Below are 20811 nucleotides of genomic sequence, written 5' to 3'. Positions count from 1 at the left end.
CAGAACTGGGATGGGGATGAGCAAACGGTCTTCTATGTCTTAATTGAGCAGGGGCGAAGTCACGGGTCAGAAGGGCTGATACTGTGATTGGCAATAGACCTACCAACAACGGGGGTTTTGTGAGCCAGTATAATGAGCAGTGGAGGGAGGGAATCAATAATGAGCTCATTTTAATACTAAGGAGCTCATTAGCGTAGGACTTTTGGTCACTGCGTCCATGCACAGTAAAGCAGTAGCCAAAAGCCTCTGTGCATTTATGCATTAACCGCAAAATAAAATTTCATTTAGACTGGCTAAAACCAAGCCTGAATTGTTTTGAGCACATCCCCCCCTTGACTCCAGATACAATGGGAGCTAAATTAATTAAATCAAACCTCAGTCAACTCTGCAGTAGGAAGAAGATTCAAAATACAGATCTGGACATAATGCACCCTTATTGAACAAGCAATTTCAGCATAAAGAAACAGCTATAAAGTAAAAAAAAAAAAAAAAGAAGCAGCAATCTCGTTAGATGTTGACTCCTGTCTCCAGCCGAAACACCCCCCCCCCCCCGATTTTACGCTCTTCACCTTTACTTTATTCAATAAAATTTTTGAACGTTACTGGGTTTTGTTTTTTTGTGCCCATTCCCATTTTTTTTTTGCTTGTCTGATTGGCTCGTGGAAATTGTCGTTCTTTTTATCTCTACAATTGTGATCGTCCATGAGCAGTGGAATGAACAGAATATAAACAATTTACTTAAACAAGATTTTTTAATTCGCAAAAATAATACGAAAAAATCAATACATTCTGGCGGCGATTATGCAATAGGGAAAAAAAGTACTAGATCGTACTGTTGGCATCATTTGTCAGTTGCGAGCGTTTAGTCTTACCTCCCTTCTCCCTCTCAATTTGCACACCATCTCTCTCCTATTTTTATAATATGTAAAAAAAACATTTTGACATCGATTTCTATATAAAAGTTGGTCTAGCAAAATGATGATTAGAAAAGGATGTCATCTGAATAAATGCAAGCGAACCAGTGGACGGCTCAGCACGTCATAAAATAAGCGCAATAAGCTCTTCCCCGCTTTGATCTCTGTGCCAGATACGCTGCAGGTTAAAGTGCTAAATGTTAAAATAACGTTTTGCATACACTTGGTCGCACCCAACTGCCTGCTGGGGGTGGAGCTAGATCTCATTGAACCGGGGGACCGCACGTGCTCCGCAATCTGATTGGCTAAACCGTGAGTTTGGTATGGACTGCCGAACCAAGCCGACCAATGATTTCCAAGTGCTGGAGTGCGAGTGTGCTTTGGCACTGCTGGGAGGATGGGGCGGGATTTACTGATAGCTGGGCCCTGGTTGGCCCAAAATGAAGACGTTCGAGACGTAGGCAGCGCAAGCGGCTTCTGACGTGCATCCCTTAGGCTACGCCGCCATTTTTGTTGCGCTTTGGTGGGAGTAGGTGAAGAGGTTCGGTTACACGTTGTTGTTAGTCCCGGTGCTCTGCTTGTTGACAGGAGGATGGGACGTGAGGTGGGTGTTTGCAGTAAAAGGAGCGCGTCGAGCTTGTGAGAGTGGCGACGGCTACGGCCCCGCTCGCCCTCTCTCCTCCCTCTGCCCGCCTCTCTTCCCGAATAAGCGGCCCCGCCCAGAAAATGTCCTCTGCCCGCTTCGACTCGTCGGACCGATCAAGCTGGTACTTCGGGCCCGTATCCCGCCAGGAGGCCCAGTCGCGATTGCAGGGACAGCGCCACGGTGTCTTCCTAGTGCGGGATTCGTCTACATGCCCTGGGGACTATGTGCTGTCTGTGTCCGAGAACTCCCGGGTCTCCCACTACATCATCAACTCGCTGCCCAACCGTAAGTTCAAGATCGGCGATCAAGAGTTCGAAAACCTGCCTGCTTTGCTCGAGTTCTACAAGATCCATTATTTGGACACCACTACCTTGATCGAGCCTGCGCCCAGGTACGAGCTGTTGCTGTTTTGCTTGAGGGCCGCTCAGGGCGAGCCCTCGCTTTCCGCTTTCCTGCTGCCGTCGAGGTAGCGGACTTTGCATTTCGCCAGGGCTTGTGTTATGTTGGAGAATCATTAACACAAACGTTCCTCATTTACTATTTTCAGAGATGGTTAGGCGATTTCTTTTCGGTTTCTAGTGACCAGTTAAACATACTGCTAGAATACGCTAAGAGAACCAGAATTGACCAGCTTTTGGTATATAGCACCAGGTGATGCTAATCCTTCAGTAGTATGGTTAGTGCAGTCACTGGTCAGAGAAACAGGGGAACAGTTCAGTTTCCACTGCAGCAGTTCCTTGTGACGCAGGGCAAGGCACTTAACCCCCCACTGCCCCAGGTACGAATATCTGTGTATAATATATAAACTGGTTTGATTGTAACTACAGCAAGGTGGTATATCACATCCCATTTCTTTTCCCCTAATCCTGCAGTGCAACTAGTGTAACCACTGTGACTTATTTTATTAGGATTTGACTTGTGCTCTTTTCAATAGTAACTCAAGGTGAGTTACTTTCAGGTATAATAGGTATTTCTCGGGGTGGGGGGGGGGGGGAGTTATAATCTAAGCTTGTACATGAGGCAATGGAGGCTTTAGTGAAAAATTTGGATATTCCCAAATGGGTATTGGAGTTACAAATCTGGTTTAAGAATTCTGATATGCTTAGTTACTGAGGTATCCAGGTCCTTTATAGCCATCAGGGACCACAGTTGAGACCCTTTTCCATTTTATTTATTTAAGATCTTACATTCCGCTTAATCCATAGTTCTTAGCAGATTACTTGACTACATACATAGTAAAAAAAAAAAGTGTACAATATGACATCACACAGTAGCTGATAAAACCAATCAAAACCCTAAAAAAGGTACTGAATCATTCATTACCCCAACTGTAGGGCTGAATAAACAATGTTTTAAACTCGAATTCTCCTGTAATATTCCTAATTCTGAGAGGCAATTTATTCCAGTATACTGGTCCTGCAGTATAAATTCTTATTTCTGTACTCATCAGACAGTATAAAATGATGTGATAGCATATAGAGTAATTTCTGAGTTCCTGATCTTAACAGTCTGTTTGGCTGATAGATATGAAATCCCACCAGTGTCTCAGAGACTTGTTGTGTCAATCTTAACCAGGCAAATTATTTTGAATTGGACCCAATACTCAATGGGAAACCAGTGTAAACTTTTCAATACTGGAGTAAAGTGTTCAAAACAACTGGTCCCTCTCAAAATAAGAGTGGAAAGGTACTGAGGAGCTGCAGAGTGAATTAAGTGGCCAGGGTTTTATTAGTACTTATTTTTATAGCGCTGCTAAATGTATGCAGCGCTGTACACTTGAACATGAAGAGACAGGCCCTGCTCTATAAAGCTTACAGTCTAATTAGGACAAACAGGATGGATAAGAGAATTACTAAGATGGGAATGATAAGACATGGGTACTGAACAAGTGAGCAAGGGTTAGGAGTTAAAAGCAGCATCAAAAAGTACCTCCTCACTACCTCTCCACTCTTACCTTACTCCTCCCTGGGAACTCTGTTCACTCTGTTATCTTCATCCTTCTCCTCCACTGCTAACTCCAGTCGTTGTTCCTTTTATCTTGCTGCACCATGTGCCTGGAATAGACTTCCTGAGCCGGTGCATCAAGCTCCATCTCTGGCCGTATTCAAATCAAGGCTAAAAGCTCACCTTTTTGATGCTTCTTTTAACTCCTAACCCTTGCTCACTTGTTCAGTACCCATGTCTTATCATTCCTACCTTAGTAATTCCCTTATTCCTTATTTGTCCTGATTAGATTGTAAGCTCTGTATATTCATTGTGACTGACTGGCTGGGGTGACTCCAGGACCAGGTTTGGGAACCACTGGCTTAACGGATTCCTGCCGCATAGCATTTTGAGTTTGATCCTTTAGAAATTACTTGACTTTATACCCAAAGGTCATTGCACGATGTGACACCTACCAGTGAGCCTTTTCAGGAGTAACCTCCCACACTCAGTCTTGCACAAGGTGTGCCAGGCTATCTTCTCTTTAGGAAGCAGGTGAAAGTTTGGCGCTTTTCTCCCAAATCTTTAATGGTAGAAGCAATTAACCTGCTGGTCACACTAGAACTATCACAGACTGCACAAACTATAGCAGGACTTCTTACCTGCATCTACCCTAGCTGAGATTTTCATGCACCCTTCTGACTTTGCATGCAAAATTCTTTAAATTAGTCCCTTTATTTTCTAACTCCAGTTACTCTTAGCTGTGTGTTCTACCTTTGCTTACAACCTATGCTATTAAGATGTTTTATTGCATATTTTGTCGTCAATTTAAGTAGCATGAATATGCCATGCTGTGTACTATTTTTTTTTTTTTTTTACTGCTGTAATTGTTACCTATGTTCAGTTCTTGCTGTGCATCAACTTGGGTGAAATTTGTTTTTTTAATGCGCTAAATAAATCCTAATAAAATTCAGCTTTTAGGTTAGCATCACATAATACCTTTATCTGCAGATAGTGTAATTTAGAGTTTGCCTATTAATGTATAATTATGCACAGTCATGACAGCTTTTACAATGACCACCTTAGGGCCCTGTTCACTAAGCAGCGCTAAGTCGCCCATAAGAGCGGACGAGCGACTCTAGCTTTTAGCGTGTGCTAAAAACGCTAGTACACCTTTGTAAACAAGGCCCTTAATAATTCCTAGGATACCAGTGACTGAACTTATTTTCAGTTTCTGATCTCAATTTGTAGTATTACTATTTCTGACTAAGATCTGTTTACTGAGCATTTCCCACAGACCCAAAATGTGAGAAAACATTTAGTAAATAGGTCCCCAAGTTTGTGTTGATTTCACTGGTGAATGAAACATTTTCTGTTTAGGTATCCAAGCCTACCAATGGGATGTGGGACTATCCCAAACATGCCAGCTTCAGAAGAAAATGTGGAATATGTTCGAACTTTATATGACTTCCATGGAAATGATGCTGAGGACCTGGCATTTAAGAAGGGTGAGATATTGATAATTGTGGAAAAACCAGAGGAACAGTGGTGGAGTGCCCGGAACAAAGATGGTCGTGTTGGGATGATCCCTGTCCCTTATGTGGAAAAGCTGATCAGATCCTCTAAGCCTGGGAGTAGGAATTCTAATAGCTATGGAATTCCAGAGCCTGCCCATGCCTACGCTCAGCCTCAAACACCTAACCCCTTGCCCACCTTATCCAGCACACCTGGAGCTGTAGTCAGCCCGCTTCCATCAATACAGAATGGACCTGTCTATGCAAAGGCTGTTCAGAAGAGAGTACCGTGTGCTTATGACAAGACTGCTCTGGCACTGGAGGTAAGTTATGTTGTCTATATAAATAAGGATCATGTAGAAAGGTGATACTAAGCACCCAAACACATGTGGCTTGGGATATTATATGTCGGTGGAGTTTGGGAGAAACATTGTAACTTGTATTCCTAGAATTTATTTGGAGGTAGCTTGATGAGTTAGATTAAGGTACATTAGATAATTCCCTGCACCTGCAGGGCTTGCAGTCTAACTGTATTTAAGGCTGTAGAGGGTTAAGTGACTTGCCTGAGATCACAAGGATCAGGTGTGGGATTAGAACCCTTGCTTACCTGGTTTGTCAGCCTGCTGCTCTACTAGACAGGCTGGCTACCATTTAACTATAGCATTAGCATGGGTGCCTTCTAAATTCTGTGCATGAAACTAGCATTCTCTTGCTTCTATAGTTAGTTCCCTGGTAGTACTAATAGTGGTCCCAGGCGGGTGTGTAAAGGCATCTTCTGTTTTCAATTGGGTATTACCTTTCCAGAGCACAGTTGTTAAAATGAACTCTGAAAAGTAATTAGTTGTAGATTACTGTCAAACATAACTGTGTCAATTGGGTTAGACACATTGTAGGCATTCAGCTTATGAAAAATCTAAATAGATCAAACTGTCTATTCAGAGTACTTGCATGGTTTTTTAATCAACCACAAACTAAAAATCACTGTTAAGCCCTATCTAATACACATATCTTCATCTAATGGGCAAAATTGCCAAACAACCAGGGCTTTAAAAATATGACAGAAATGTAGAGTTGTCACCTTTAATTCCTGTGGTAGGCTATTCCATAAATTTGGAGCAGCCCCGAAGAACTGTGCTATAATTCTGGGAGCAGAAGTTTTCCAGAGTAAAACATTTCTAGTTTGCTTTGACCATAGCATCCATAATAACTAATAATTATCAACTTCCCCTCAAAGTAGGTCTGTGGGATAGTAACAAACTTACTCGAAACGTGCTGATGCACCTGGGATAGGTGAACTAATCCCATTTAATGCTCCAAGGCACAATATTGTGGTCATTGTGTGGTGTGAGTCAGAGGCTCCATGGCTGTAAGATTCAGAAAGGAGTCAGGTTGGATGGCTCTCAGCCTAGGATAGCAGTGCAGTGACAATGTTAGGAAGAGGAAGGGAGGGGTAACTGAGTTGGGACCAAGTATTTTAGTGAGATGAATATGTTGCGATTACTTTCATTAAAATTAGTTACCACTGTTGGAGGTCCTGCTGCTTATGAAGGCATTAGTAGGGATTCTTTTAAATAATAGTGTATAGATCCTTTTTTTTTTTTTTCACCACTGCCATGATGCATTGATTTTTGGGAATGCCAGGAATGTGTATGTGAGACTAGAGTCTCTCCGTAACGGACTTTCTTAGTTATCTTTAAATCATTTGTCTGGTAGTTTTATATCCCAGTTCTAGATATTTTCCTTGGGTTTGTTGCAAATGAGCTACTAAGTTTTATAGTAGTGGACTGGGGAGGCACCATTGTTTTCAGAGGGATTTAAAGGCTTTGTCTGCTAATATTGCACACTTAATGTATTACAATCGGAGCAGATGTTTCATAGCAGCAAGTCTACCTAAACTATTGTTTTCAAATCAGGATGAAATATTAAAATACAAAATATGCTGACTTTTGACACTGGAAAGGAAAGACGGAAACTGACATTGCCCTGCCGCTCTTGCTCAACATTGGCTAACTAAGCAGTATTCCTGAATGTAATCTCTACCTGAAAGACAGTGGTCAGATGTAGTTTGAGAAAAATGTAATCAAGTGATTAGATTATGTGCCACCTTTCATCAGGGTTAATTGAGTATTGCTGGAGATTCAGGCTTGGTGTTTAATGGTATAAGAACTGATTTCTGAAGTTTGTCTGTTTGTGATTCCTTATACAAATGAGCCAGTTCTGCACAAACTTGTCAGAACAAGTGTTCACTTGGTAACTGTTTCCTTGGTTGTACAACACTAGTAAATATTACAGGAAATGTAAAGTTGGGCAGGAATGGCGTTTTTGCTTTGAGCCAGGTCTGGAGGAGTGGGAGTAATGGGTAATACTCCCTGAGGCTGTGGATACTTGCTGTGACTGTACTATATCTATAATACTTCAGATATAACCAAGGTAGGGTGTGGTGTTCATAGCTGCATTAACCCCAGCTCTCTGGGAAGTTACACCATTAATGATTTGCCTCCTTTTTTTTTTTTTGCAAAGCATGTACCTAACCAAAAAAAAAGTTTTTTGGCATCGGCTCCACTGTTCTGAACCAAAGGGTGTTATCCCTTCCTACAAGCAGGTGGAAGTAGAGAACTGAATGTTGCCAGTGACATCACCAGCATAAGTTGAGGTGCTCCCTAGAATGTTCCAGTATCTTTCTCCATCTTGCAGGTGGCAGACTGTGCTAACAGTGCACCTGTCCCTGACCTAGCTCCCTGCTCTGCAGGCCATGGCCGCACAGTGTGATCAAGCCTAATGGCCACTGTCTAAAAATGGTACATGGTTGAGCTCGGAGCTTGGCGCCACAGCCCCCAGTCGCACTTCTAAGTGCCACTGTGTGAGGCTTTGCCTTTGCCTGAGGGGTGCGAGTCCCCATCTCCCCACCCATCTTGCCTGTTCATCCTGTTTGGGTGTATTCCTCACAGGCTCCCCCTGCAGCTCCCAGGCTTTCCAAAAGTGCTCACTTTGGTAGCACAAACAAAAAAAATTATTCAATTGGCCTGGCTAGCTTCATGCCCTTTACAATAGCATTAGCCCCTGACAAAGTTACTAGGTAGGGAATTTCCCTGTAGGTGTACCCAGAAAGGCGGGCCAAGGTAGAGTGGGGCAGTTAGGCAGGTCACATGTATCTGTCATGGGATAGGACATGCTGCATGGCCTACAGAACCAGCAGCTGAGCAGGGATAATTATTTTTATAATGTGTAAATTTGGACTTATTCAGTCTTTTCTCTCGGTGAGCATTTTACATGTGCTGTTCTTCCACCCCCCACCCCCTTTCAGATCAAATAGGTACATTTCTCTGTCAAAGTGTGACTGCCAAAGCATATTGGCAGTTTGAATCCTCTCATCTCTCAATTTGCTCAGACAGGGAGAACAAATCCCTAGTCATGTGACAGGCTTTTTTATTCCTGGCCATCCAGAGTTCCTCTGAAGGGAGGGTTCCAGAGGGGTCTTATGGTTTTTTGGCTCCTAAGCTTGACCCAAATAGTTAAGCAGGTCCTACACAGCTTCTCTCTTGGGAATAGTTCTAGCCCTTAACCTAAACCTCACTCTTGGTGGGGGGCCCCAAGGGGATTGACAGGGGCCCTGTTTTGGGGTCTCAGCTGTAGAGTGTATTTAGACATTTTGGGGGGAATGGAGGAGGACTGTAGGTCCGCTTGGGCTCCCAGTCCAGTCTCTTAGATGAGGTTGCTGAGGCCTTGGCTATGTTTAAGCCTCCCACAGCTGGTCCCTTGGGGCCCTAAAGCATTTTTCACTCCATAAAGTCCTTCTGGTTGATAGCAGAATGGGAGTTCCCGGGTGCTCTCCTTGCAGTTGCAAGGGCTCTTGCTTGTCTCTATGGAAGATTCAGAAAGGCTCCACTACCAGCCAAGACTGTACCAGAGCCTTTCTGAATCTTCCATGGCCTCTCATTGGCCACTTGTTGCTCAGGATTGCACGTTTTCATCATCTGGTTTTGCTGATGGCGTCAGATTGGCCTCACAGACCGGAGGACCCACAGTGTGGTAGAGATGGAAGAGTCATACCCTTTTGGCTTATGTATGGCCATAGAGAGGCATCAGAAGTGCGGATTTTCCTCACAGTGACTTCAACCTAGCTTTGCTCCAGGAGGTTCTCTACATCCCTGGCTTATGTTAGGATCTGGCATGTGTTTGTATCCTGGTGTGGGGAACAGACCCTATCTCCCTGGAGGACTCAAGTTCTGGTTTGGTTTTTTTTTTTTTTTGCAGCAGGGGCTAGCCTTGAGCTCCATGAGAGTCAGGGTGGCTGCATTGTCCAGTTGTCAGGGGAAAGTGAAGGGCATCTCTCTGGCTTTGTATAGAGAGCTCTGTTTCTGAAGGGGGTGGTGCATCTGCACCACCCTCTTTGCTCTTACTTTCTTCTTGGGACCTCAGTCTGGTCCTCTGGGCACTGTCAAAGGCTCCATTTGAGCCCTTGTGTTTGGCTTCCCTCAAGAATCTTATTCTCAAATGATATTTTGGTGGCTATCACCTCTACTAGGAGGTTTTCAAAATTGCAGGTCGAGTCAGGATACCCTTCTGTCTTTATCAGATGATTCCATGTCCTTGCCAATGGTACCATCCTTTTTTCTGAAGGTGGTATCTCTGTTCCATGTGGATCAGGAGGTTTGTTTGCCTGCTTTGTGGTGCAGGGATCCTCACCGAAGGCTTCACAAGCTGGCTGTTCAGAAGACTGCCCAGTTACCTCAAGGAGACAAATGAGTTTTGTCTTTTGGACCACCTTTTTTGTATCTTTCTATGGCCCTTGAAGGCATCTATTGCGAGGTGGATTGAGTCTGCTAACATTGGCAAGAATTGTCCGGTGCCTCAGGAGCTCTAAATCCACTCTAATAGGGATCAGGCTGCTTCCTGAGGAGATGTGCAGGTCTGGCGGTTTTGTCGTTCCTTCATTCCTTTGCTAAGCACTGCAGATTGGATGTGCTGGCCAGAGACTGCTCAGACTTTGGCAGAGCTGTCATTCTGGTGGGGCCTTGTCTTTCCCCACCCAGTAGATCTGGTTCGCTACATCCCATTGGTTCAGAACAGTGGAACTGACACTAAGAAAGGAGAAATTGTCTCTTACCTGATAACTTTCTTTTCTTGAGTCAGCAACACTGTCCTAAAGTCCTGTCCTTGAAAGGCCTTGGCTCAGACTTCTGGGTGTGCTCTCTGTGCTTCCTTTTCAGTGCTTCAGAAGTATGGCATGGTATATGCTCTGTTGATTATCAGTGCAGCTGCAGTGGTGGTTGGGGCTGGGTGCACTACAAAGGGAGCAACTGCTGCTTGCACAGATGCTTACTAGCATGTTCCAGGGAGGTGATGTTAGTGGCAGAATTCAGTTCTGCCTCACCTGCTGGTAGGAAGGGATAACGCCCATTAGTTCAGAACAATGTCGCAGACTAAAGAAAAGAACATTTCTCCTTAAATTGTGTGGGCTGCCATTTACTCTCGTGTCTTGTATTGAAGAACAGTACCCTAGAGTGTTTACAGTCTGTATATAAGTATTGCCGTACTGGGACAGACCAAAGGTCCATCAAGCCCAGCATCCTGTTTCTAACAGTGGCCAATCCAGGTCACAAATACTTGGCAAGATCCCCAAAAAGTACAAAACATTTTATACTGCTTATCCCAGAAATAATGGATTTTCCTCAAATCCAATTTAATAATGGTCTATGGACTTTTCCTTTAGGAAGCCGTCCAAACCTTTTTTTAAACTCTGCTAAGTTAACCGCCTTTACCACATTCTCTGGCAATGAATTCTAAAGTTTTAATTACACGTTGAGTGAAGAAAAAGTTTCTCCGATTCGTTTTAAATTTACTACTTTGTAGCTTCATCGCATTCCCCCTAGTCCTAGTATTTTTGGAAAGCGTAAACAGACGCTTCACGTCTACCCGTTCAGTTCCACTCATTTATTTTATAGACCTCTATCATATCTCCCCTCAGCCACCTTTTCTCCAAGCTGAAGAGCCCTAGCCGCTTTAGCCTTTCCGCAAAGGGAAGTTGTCCCATCCCCTTTATCATTTTCGTTGCCCTTCTCTGCACCTTTTCTAATTCCACTATATCTTTTTTTGAGATGCGGCGACCAGCTTTGAACACAATATTTGAGGTGTGGTCGCCGCATTATAACGTCCTCATTTTTGTTTTCCATTCCTTTCCTAATAATACCTCACATTCTATTTGCTTTCTTAGCCACCACAGCAGCACACTGAGCAGAAGGTTTCAACATATCAACCATGACACCTAGATCTCTTTCTTTGTCAGTGATTCCTAATGTGGAACCTTGCATGATGTAGCTATAATTCGGATTCCTCTTTCCCACATGTACTTGAGGCTGTGTTTGCCCAAGATGACAAAGAGCCACAGAACAGGCTTCCTTGGTTCTCTGCTGCTTAATTTACAATTAAGCTCCTCTTCTCTGAAAATAAAACATGTTCAGATAGCTCTGGAATACAGGTGGGGTGCCCTATAATTTTCATCAAGGATAGTCATCTTGCTGTTTAATATTACAGAAAATGGAGTGAACTTCAGATTAAATTTTCTGAGACGCTGTCAGTATTGTGGAAATACACTCATATTAGTAGTCCACTTTCAAAACAATACAAAGACTAAAAGATATGCACAAAATAATACCATTTAAAACAGAATTTTTTTCCCACTTGAACTTTGGAACTTGTGGCCAGAGGATTTGCTAAAAGAAAGGTAGCCGAGTTCAGTACAGATTTATTTGGACACGTTCCTGAATATAGTCAAAAGAGTAAGATAGACCTGGGGAAGGCCATTGCTTATCCCTGGGGGTTGGTAGCATGGAATCTTGCCAGGCACTTCTGACCTGGATTGGCCACTGTTAGGAACAAGATACTGGGCTTGATGGACCTTAGGTCTGACCCAGTATGGCTGCTGTTACAGTCTTTTGGGATGGTACTGTGCATTAAAGAACTTGGCCTGCGTCTACTAGGTTAACATTTCCTACAAAATAAAAAAAAAAGTTGTGAAATATTTAGAACAATTAAATTTCAGGCAGTTATTAGAGACCAGGATTAAAACAAAAACAAAACTCTTCAGCTCATTTGATTCTGTTAGTGTATGTTAAGAATGTACTCAATATAATCCCTTTCTGTGTGTGTGTGTGTGTGTGTGTGTGTGTGTGTGTGTGTGTTTGTGTGTTGTACAAACCTCATCCTTGCCCGCTAGGCAAGTGAATGACAGGTTTTGATTCTTCATCATTTTTCATTTCAGATTATTCTTAATGTTTTAATGTGTTAAATCATGTTAATGTTAACTACATTTTAAGGTGCGCTAATGAACCAAATATAAACTAACTCTTTGAAGCCTAATGCCTCGGCTCTAGTCAGGCAGCAGGGAGATGGAGAAATAAACTCCGTTTGCTGTGTACATTCCAGGTGCTCAGGATATTTCCAGTCCTGAATATTGTAACGTTTGTGGTAGTTAATGTATTCCAAAACAAAATCCTTGGGGCTGAATCACCTAGTTTGTATTTTGAAATGGCTTGATTTTTATCCTACTTGCCTAAATTGCTGTTGAAATAACTCATCGGGTCAGTCCAACTGATTTTTGTCTTGTTCTTTTTTTTTTTTTTGCAGGTTGGTGATATAGTAAAAGTTACAAGAATGAATATCAATGGTCAGTGGGAAGGAGAAGTGAATGGCCGGAAAGGGCTCTTTCCTTTTACACACGTCAAAATTGTTGATCCTCAAAATCCAGATGAAAATGAATGATGCAGTCCTCCATGTTGTGTTGCTGCTTCCTTTTTTCTGTCTTGTTAGCATCCCATGAGACATGAGCACACAATTCACAGGCACGCTTGCAGTTTGGTGGCTCTGACATTAGCATACCTTTTGGAATGCACATGGCTAAGTTTGCCTGATGCTTGTACTATAGCTGTTTGTCTCTAAGACAGTTGCATCTTAGATCTTATTTGTAGGCCACCAGCTATAAAATGCTGATGAATTCACACAGGTGAATCATTGGCATGATGGTGGCTACAATCAGCTTTTCCAGTTAATAGGCATCTAAGAACAAATGGCAGTCTTAGTCTCCTAGTTTTCATTGGACAGAGTTGGGCTTGAGGAGGAAGGGTCGGGTTCAGGACCAGGAGACAGAAGAATTCACTAAGAAGCAACTTTTTGGACAGAATATTACTGGAGCCAGTGAAGACCACTGATAGCAACTGAGCAGTTTTGGCATACAAGTTATACTTGCCTCGGAGCATTTTAAGAATCCATTTTGTGGGATGGGATTTAAAACAGGGGTAATAAGTAACTGCCTTGACACTGTGGCTTTCACTTGTATGAAAGTGTCCATTCTGCCAGTTACTGAATATGCACAGCCCAGAAGGTCATCCACGGTAACTGTAGAACTTGACCTTTTACAGGGAAACACTTTTCTTGCTTAGAATGACTCTAAACCATTCTACATTTTGTAACTGCCTTTTTTTTTTTTTTAACACCTCTACCAGTCTGTTGGCTGCTAATCTAGAATATTGGAAAAATCAGTGTGCCTGACATCCTTTACAGGTTAAGGAAGACTCTCCATGTAGCATTCAGGCCTTGGAATTGAACTTGTTGGATGTGCAGACCTAAATATGTCCTTTCCTAAAATGTTATACTTCAGCCCTTAATTATGCTGATCTACTACTGAAAATGTTGAATATTTCAGCGGCACTAAATTTTCACCTAAGTTGTAGCTAGTTGTAGTTCCTGTCTAGATATTTATGTAGAATCTTATGTGAGGTATGAAAAGTGAGGGGAAACTGCTGGAAGATATAATCTATTTTTAATATTCCGCTTAAGCCACACTTGTCTCCTTCCTTCACAGATGTAGTGTTGTGGGCTCACTGCATCTTTGGACCAAGCTAATATGCTTACTGCTATATTTGTGAGTGGAGGCGGTGGGGGGGCTCAGGCGCATTCTGCCTACCACTGATGTGTTTGGAGCATCTTCCATTGTGGTCAAGCAACTTTAAAAAAATGGAAGTGAGAAGAATTATAGAAATAGAGCTTTTTTTTTTTTTTTTAAATCCTGTTTCTAGATCTTGAGTTTGCTGCCTTTTATAATCTGATTTTAGAAGCAGTGGAGAGTCCAGTATAAGTACCTTAAGGGTTGCTGTAATAGAACAAAGTGCACCTGTAAAGGTTTTCTCCATATCTTATTTGAATATCAGGTTGCATATAATCTACTTGGAACAGTCCCCTTTTTTTTTAAGGTTTAGTTTAGCGTATCCTGCTTTATTAGTGTTTAGGTTTGTGCAGCATCACTGTAGATCCAACATGTGAAATATTCCTTTGTCACTTTGAATGCAGCAGTGCACTGTTAACTGGGACATACTAATCATGGTTTTCATGGAATTCAAATGACAAGAGCTAGCAAGAGAAGATCCCTATTGAAGCCTGGGCTGCCTGAAGGCTTCCTGTGGCAAGGTAGACAGGCCTGGCTTTAGTGCTTTTGGAAATGAATGGGTCAAGATGTCACTTTTGACAGTTTACAAAAGTTGGGCAGGTATGTGTAAAGGGAATCTCTGCCTGGTTTTGGGTGCCTGAAGCCTGTTCTTTATTTTTGTAAAGACGATGTGTTGTTGTGCCATTTGTGGTTGCCTGTGAATTGTAATTTTTATACTGTATTAACAATCTGGAACTGATGTTTCTAAAATAATTGGTGGCTGCCTCTGAAACAGGGCATGCATGTGCTCTCCAGCATACTGGCTGTTACTGCCACCTTCATTTTATGCAGTATGCATGTCCTTGTGTGGCAGAAGGAGAGGCAGACTCCACAGAATTGTTTTGTGCTTATTAAACGTTTAAAACATCACTCTTCAGCACTGTAAGCTTTTTAACATGGGTGGGAAGGGGGGGCCATTTTTTGTGCTATGTATTAACAGTATTAAATGACTTATATTCTTAGAAAACTTGCATTGTCTGTTATTTTGCTGTTTTTACACCAGCCTTCATTACCCCGGGTGTTACATCTTGGAGAGATTCTACTGCTCTTTCCTCCTATCCGTATATCAAGGTGGAATTAGAGCCACAGTAAACGCACATAGGAAACTTTCACAAGCTGTAGAGGAAGGGGTTCTCTTTAGTTTTACTAGCTTAGTGCTTTTTTTTTTTTTTTTTTTTTATCGTGGCACTGTTTATGAAAATCAGTTTCTCCATTCTTGGGCATCATATGCATTGTCCACCATGCTGTAGTAGTTCTGTTGCTGGGTATTAGAAATGGTAAGATGATTTTATTTCTCAGTTTTGACTCCACCATTCTGAACCAATGGGTGTTATCCCTTCTTACCAGCAGTTGGAGGTAGAGAGAACTGAATTTTGCCAGTGATTTACCAGCATAAGCAGAGGTGCTCCCTGGAACACTCCAATATTTTTCTACCTTCAGCAGAGTTTAGGCTATGCTAACGCACAACATGATGGAGCCTAACTGCCTTTGCGAGGTCAGTCTTGGGACAGTACCTGGTTGAGCTCTGAGCTTGGCTCTGCAGCCCCCAGTCATGCTTCTTAGTGCCACTGTGTTAGGCTTTGTCTCTGTCCAAGGGGTGCAGGTCTCCCACCCCTCTTGCCTTTTCACTCTGTTTGGATGTATTCCCCACAGGTTCCCCCTGCAGTTCCCAGGCTTTCCAAAAGTGCTCACTTCAGCAGCACATATATACAAAAATTATATATACGTGTTCAATTGGCCTGGCTAGCTTTATTCCCTTTGTCAGAGGCTATTGCTATTCTAAAGTGCTAAGTATATAATTTCCCTCTAGGTGCACCCAGAGATCTGGGGACAGCAGAGATACTGGAGCCTCCAGCTGAGGTAGGCCAGGGCAGTCAGATAGAACAGTGCACATCTGCCATGGGGTAGGGCATGCTACATGGCCTTCAGAGCCAGCAGCTGAGCATGGGTAATGGGATTATTTTTATAGTGTAAATGTGTTTTATTCTGTCTTTCTGTGAGCATTTTACATGTTCTGTTCCCTCTCCTCCCCCCTCCCTTAGCAAAAATGGATACATTGATCTCGCACACTGTTCCTGCTGGGACAAATGGGTGGTTAGAATCCTCTCTTTTCTCTCAATTCACTCGGACAGAGAAAATTTCCCTGGTAAAGTGATGGGCTTTGTCATTCTTGTCCACCCCAGGTTCCTAGGGGCCCTGGTGATTTTTGGCTCCAGAGCTTGACCCAGTTTGTTAAGCAGGGCCTGCACAGGTCCCCTCTTGAGACCTAATCCCAGCCCTAACTCTCATCTTCTTGGAGGGGGGGGGGGAGCCTGAAGGGATCAGTGGGGGGCCCTCTATTGAAGTCTCAGTGCTGAGGAAAATCTGGTCATTCTGGAGGGTCTGGGTTCTTCGGAGGGAATGGAGGAGGACTCTGGTCCCCTTGGGCTCCCAGTCTCCTGTGTACTCCAGTTCCAAGGACCTCCCTATTGGGAGGATCAGTCCCATGGGTTCAGACTCCTTTATCATGAGGTGCTGTTTTGTCTCATAGATGAGGTCACTGGGGCCTTGGCTATCCTTAAGCCTCCTGCAGCGGGCTCCTTGGGGACCCCTGAAGTGTTTTCCGCTCCATAAGGCCCTCATCCACTTGAGGGAGGAGTGGGAGTTCTCTGATAGCGCCCTCGGGATCACTGGGTCTTGGTCATCTCTATACCTTCTCTCATGGGGTTGAGAAGTGTTGGGTCTTCCTGAGGGTGTTTGCCATGGTTATGGCGGTTACACAGATGACCACAGTACCTGTACAAGGGGGCTTTGCCCTCACGGAGCTCCATGAAAGAATGTGGAGCAGCAGCTCCACCTGGCCTTTTCAGTGGGGGATCCAGCGTTCAGGTTGCTGTGGCGATTAGGTAACTCCATACTGCATTGGTTCCAGCAGTTGCTGGAGTCCCTGGAGATTTTTCGCCTGGAGTCCAGGATGCCTTTTTGGGCAGACATTCTATATAATGTGGTCAGTCTGGCTTCCTGCTCATTGATGGTGCTGTGGCAGGCCCTTTCAAGACCCCAAGTGAGCCAGGCCCTCAGGTCCCACAGGCAGGCCTGCAGCTGCTCAGTGAGGTGTTCCTCATTTGTTTCTAGTGCAGGTTGTCTCTCTTATGCAATGAGTAGGTTTGCATTGCCTTAGATCCAGAGGTTCTGGAAGTGGTTGAGGGGGGGGTACTCCATGGAGCTTGCCTGTCTGGTTCTAGATGTCTTTATGACCTCTCCCTGTGGCTCAACTCTAAATTGTCAGGCTGTTACCCATCAGCAACTCTGCATGGCCTGGACAGGTATTCCATCTATTTCATAATGGCTGTTTCTCCTCCTCCTCTCCCCCCACCCCCCAAAAAAAAAAAAAATCCTTGCTGTGAGGACTTGCTATCCTGCTTATCCACAAGTTACTTACCTGTAGCATATGTTCTTTGTGGACACCAGAATACAAGTTCTCACATTCCCCCAGGAGTTGTAGTCTACTCAAGATGAATTAAAAGACTGCATGCAGTGGAGCAACTCAAAAGCTTTGAGAAAGTGCTAAGCTAGAAAAGCTTTCTCACACAAGTTTTGGCAGTGATGGCACACTCATTGTGTGAAGCATCCCGTGTTAAAGAGGCTTCTAGAAATTGTCTTCCTCCATTTTTCTGTTCTCTCCCATTTCATTATTTTATTCCCTTTTCACCTTTTATAGTATTTGTGATTGTAAACTGTACTGTTGTGCTATTGAGCAGTAAGTGCAGTATATCAAGAAATAAATAAACTACTTCCATAGCATCTGGGCTGTACCATCCTGAACAAGTGGATTATTATCGCCTCCTACCAGCAGATGGAGGTAGAGAAACTGATCTTTTCCAATGAACACACTGGTATAAGGGGGCTGGTGCTCATTAGAAAACGCCAGTATTTCTCTGTCTAGCAGATAGTTGGTTATTCAAGCTGGTGCTCCTAGTTTCTGACCTAGCTCCCAGCAGTACAGGCCAGTGCCTTACAGCTTGTATCCTTTCACCCCAGAAGAAGTAGATAGATACTGGAAGTACCCCAGGATGTCTGGCAGAAATCCAAATAGTAGCAACATTCCATGCTACCAATCCCAGGGCAAGCAGTGGTTTCCCTATGTCTATCTCGATAGAGACGTACGCAGCTTTTTTATTAAAGGGTTGCTGCATGGCAACCTGGAACAGTCAGTAGTTCCCCCTCAAGTGCACGCCATTGCTGGTGCTACAGAAAATAGTTCTGTAATTTCTAGTGCGACGTTAAGCCGGCAGTAATCTGCACTGCCCAATTACCGCTGGGTTACCGCGGAAGCCCTTACTGCCACCTTAATGGATGGCGGTAAGTGCTCCCCCCACCCCCACATGGCCATGGGGTAAGAATAATCTTACTGCATAGCCATGTCTATTTTTTTTAGGGGCTTTTTACCCACTGTGATAAAAAGGACCCTGGCGTATGGCAAAAACGGCATCCACCGCTACTGCAGGATCCTTTTTACCACAGCTTGGTAAAAGGACCCCCCCCCCCCCCCCCCCCCCCCCCCCCCCCCCCCCCCCCGAGTCAAAGCCCATTCCACAAACCATTAACACTACACCTCAACTCACAACACACAATTTGTGATGTGGACAGTAATCGCAGGTATATGGGGTTGGTTAAGTGGAACTTTATTTCACATATATTTGAGTATCATTTTTTGAAAGATGCTACATATCCTAGTTTTGTATTTATGAAAATAAGGGGAGGTATTTTTTTCCACCTATGATTGAAGAACATGGAGCATAAAGTATTGAAATATACTAAAAATAGCTACCCTGATCTCTGAGGCTTTTTCTACCCTATGTAACTTAAATAATAAGAATTGGTGACTAATGTTATTGGGGATTTTTGAGATGGGTTGCCAAATACTACAGTGGATTTTATGCAGTGAAACTTTGGAAACCAGGTCGATTAGGTTGGCTCTGGTGGAGTTCCTCCCCCTGATTTGGGCATCCAGGTGATGGCAGACAATGCCACAGTGGTAGCCTAAATCAACAAGCAGAGTGGCACTACGAGGTAGGCATTGGCCTTGGAAACTGCAGCCCTTTGTCACTGGGCAGAGGAAGATTTCTGGCCTTGTCAGCAGTTCACATAGCTGGTATTAACAACATTCAGGTGGACTCCGTCAATCTCTATTGAATCTGGGGGAGTGGGAGCTAGGGCAAACAGCTTTTCAGCAGTTTCTGGACCAGTAGAGACATCTTTTTCAATCTTATGGCCTCAAACAGCACTACCAAGCCAAATTATTTCTTCAATCACAGGAGAGAAGCGGCCTTGCTCGGGATAGATACCCTGACCTCTGATAGGCCGGGTGCTTTACAGGATTATGTGGTATCCCTTTTTGATCTTTCTAGTGGCCCTAGCTAGGCCACAGAGACCATGGTATGCAAATCTGGTTAAACTGTTGGTGGATGAGCTGCTTTCCCTTTCCAGAGGTCGCGCTTGCTAAGGCAGGGTCCAGTAGGAATGGAAAATCAGGATTCCTTCTAGCTTACATTTTGGCAATTAGAGGAAAGACTTGTAGCCTGCTGTAATTTCCACATCATTCAAGGTCTGCAAGTCTTCCATTTCCCTGGTTTACATCAAGGCTTGGAAGATGTTTGAGAGCTGGCATGGTCAATGCTCCCTAACTCCTTGGAAGGCTCAGATTCCAGAAGTTCTCAGTATCCTACAGCAGGAATTCAGGTTCAGCTGGCAGCCCTCTCGTTTCTGGGGTAAAATCCTGGGTCTTTCCACGGTCTCTCATGGGGACATCACTCGGTTTTTGAAAGGAGCTGCCACTGTTCCTTCTAAGCTGAGCGGGTGTTTTCTACCTACAGTCTTGCAGCGGGGGGTTCTGTTTCACTGTCACATTTTCAATAGTGAAGCATATGCAAGTTCTTCAGGACTCCAGGGAACCTGCCTGTCCCTAGCAATTGAAAACACAATATTGAAGTGCCCCCCCCCCCCCCCCCCCCCACTGGCAGCAATGCAGATGGAGGCTGCCTGCTCAGCTTAGTGGGGGTTGATAATTTGCATCTTCTTGTCCGCCTGTCTCTTGCCTCTTGGGACTTGAATTTAGTGCTGAATGTCCTCTTGGGTGCCCCATTTGAGCCCCTGAGGTCAGCCTCAATGAAGGACCTCACCTTAAAAAGAGTGGCAATTTTGGCAGCCAGGAGAGTTTTGGAGCTTCAGGCTCTTTTTGGTCATGACTCTTATCTCTTTTTTGGAGGATTCGGCACACACAGTGTTCTTTCCTTTCTTCCCAAGGTGATTTCTCCCTTCCATGTTAACTAGGAAGTATTTCTGCCCTCCGTTGTAGATGAGGGATCTGACCCTACTGCTAGAAGGCTTCTAATTGGGTTTCTGCCAGGTACTACTGCCAACTCCAGACTTCGCGCCTTCTGTCTCGCTGTACCCTACGCCTGGAATAAACTTCCTGAGCCCCTACGTCGTGCCCCTTCCTTGGCCACCTTTAAATCTAGACTGAAAGCCCACCTCTTTATCATTGCTTTTGACTCGTAACCACTTGTAACCACCTGCCTCCACCTACCCTCCTCCTTCCTGTACACAATAAGTGATTTGATTTGCTTACTTTATTTTTTGTCTATTAGATTGTAAGCTCTTTGAGCAGGGACTGTATTTCTTTTGTTTGTGCAGCGCTGCTTATGCCTTGTAGCGCTATAGAAATGCTCATAAGTACATAAGTAGTGCCATACTGGGAAAGACCAAAGGTCCATCTAGCCCAGCATCCTGTCACCGACAGTGGCCAATCCAGGTCAAGGGCACCTGGCACGCTCCCCAAACGTAAAAACATTC

General features: G+C 43.9%; 1 protein-coding gene across 1 annotated transcript; it reads left to right on the top strand.

The window, feature by feature from the left end:
* The first annotated feature begins 1389 nt into the window (after window positions 1-1389).
* CRKL (CRK like proto-oncogene, adaptor protein) lies at window positions 1390-14909 on the top strand. Its single transcript, XM_030218606.1, has 3 exons — window positions 1390-1951; window positions 4864-5320; window positions 12624-14909. Exons 1-3 carry the CDS (start codon window positions 1641-1643, stop codon window positions 12756-12758), a joined length of 903 nt encoding a protein of 300 aa, XP_030074466.1. The 5' UTR covers window positions 1390-1640; the 3' UTR covers window positions 12759-14909.
* Window positions 14910-20811: the final 5902 nt, after the last annotated feature.

The sequence above is a fragment of the Microcaecilia unicolor genome, chromosome 11 (genome assembly GCF_901765095.1).
Source record: "Microcaecilia unicolor chromosome 11, aMicUni1.1, whole genome shotgun sequence".
NCBI classification, from domain to species: Eukaryota; Metazoa; Chordata; class Amphibia; order Gymnophiona; family Siphonopidae; genus Microcaecilia; species Microcaecilia unicolor.
The sequence above is the reverse complement of the archived record's forward strand: the minus strand, read 5'-3'. Positions and strand labels throughout refer to the sequence as shown.

Excerpts from the sequence above, each read along its gene's own strand:
- CRKL (XM_030218606.1), top strand. The coding sequence starts at position 1,641 with ATGTCCTCTGCCCGCTTCGACTCGTCGGACCGATCAAGCTGGTACTTC. Across the intron at positions 1,952-4,863 it reads TTGATCGAGCCTGCGCCCAG|GTATCCAAGCCTACCAATGG; the intron begins GTACGAGCTGTT and ends TTTTCTGTTTAG. Across the intron at positions 5,321-12,623 it reads AGACTGCTCTGGCACTGGAG|GTTGGTGATATAGTAAAAGT; the intron begins GTAAGTTATGTT and ends TTTTTTTTGCAG.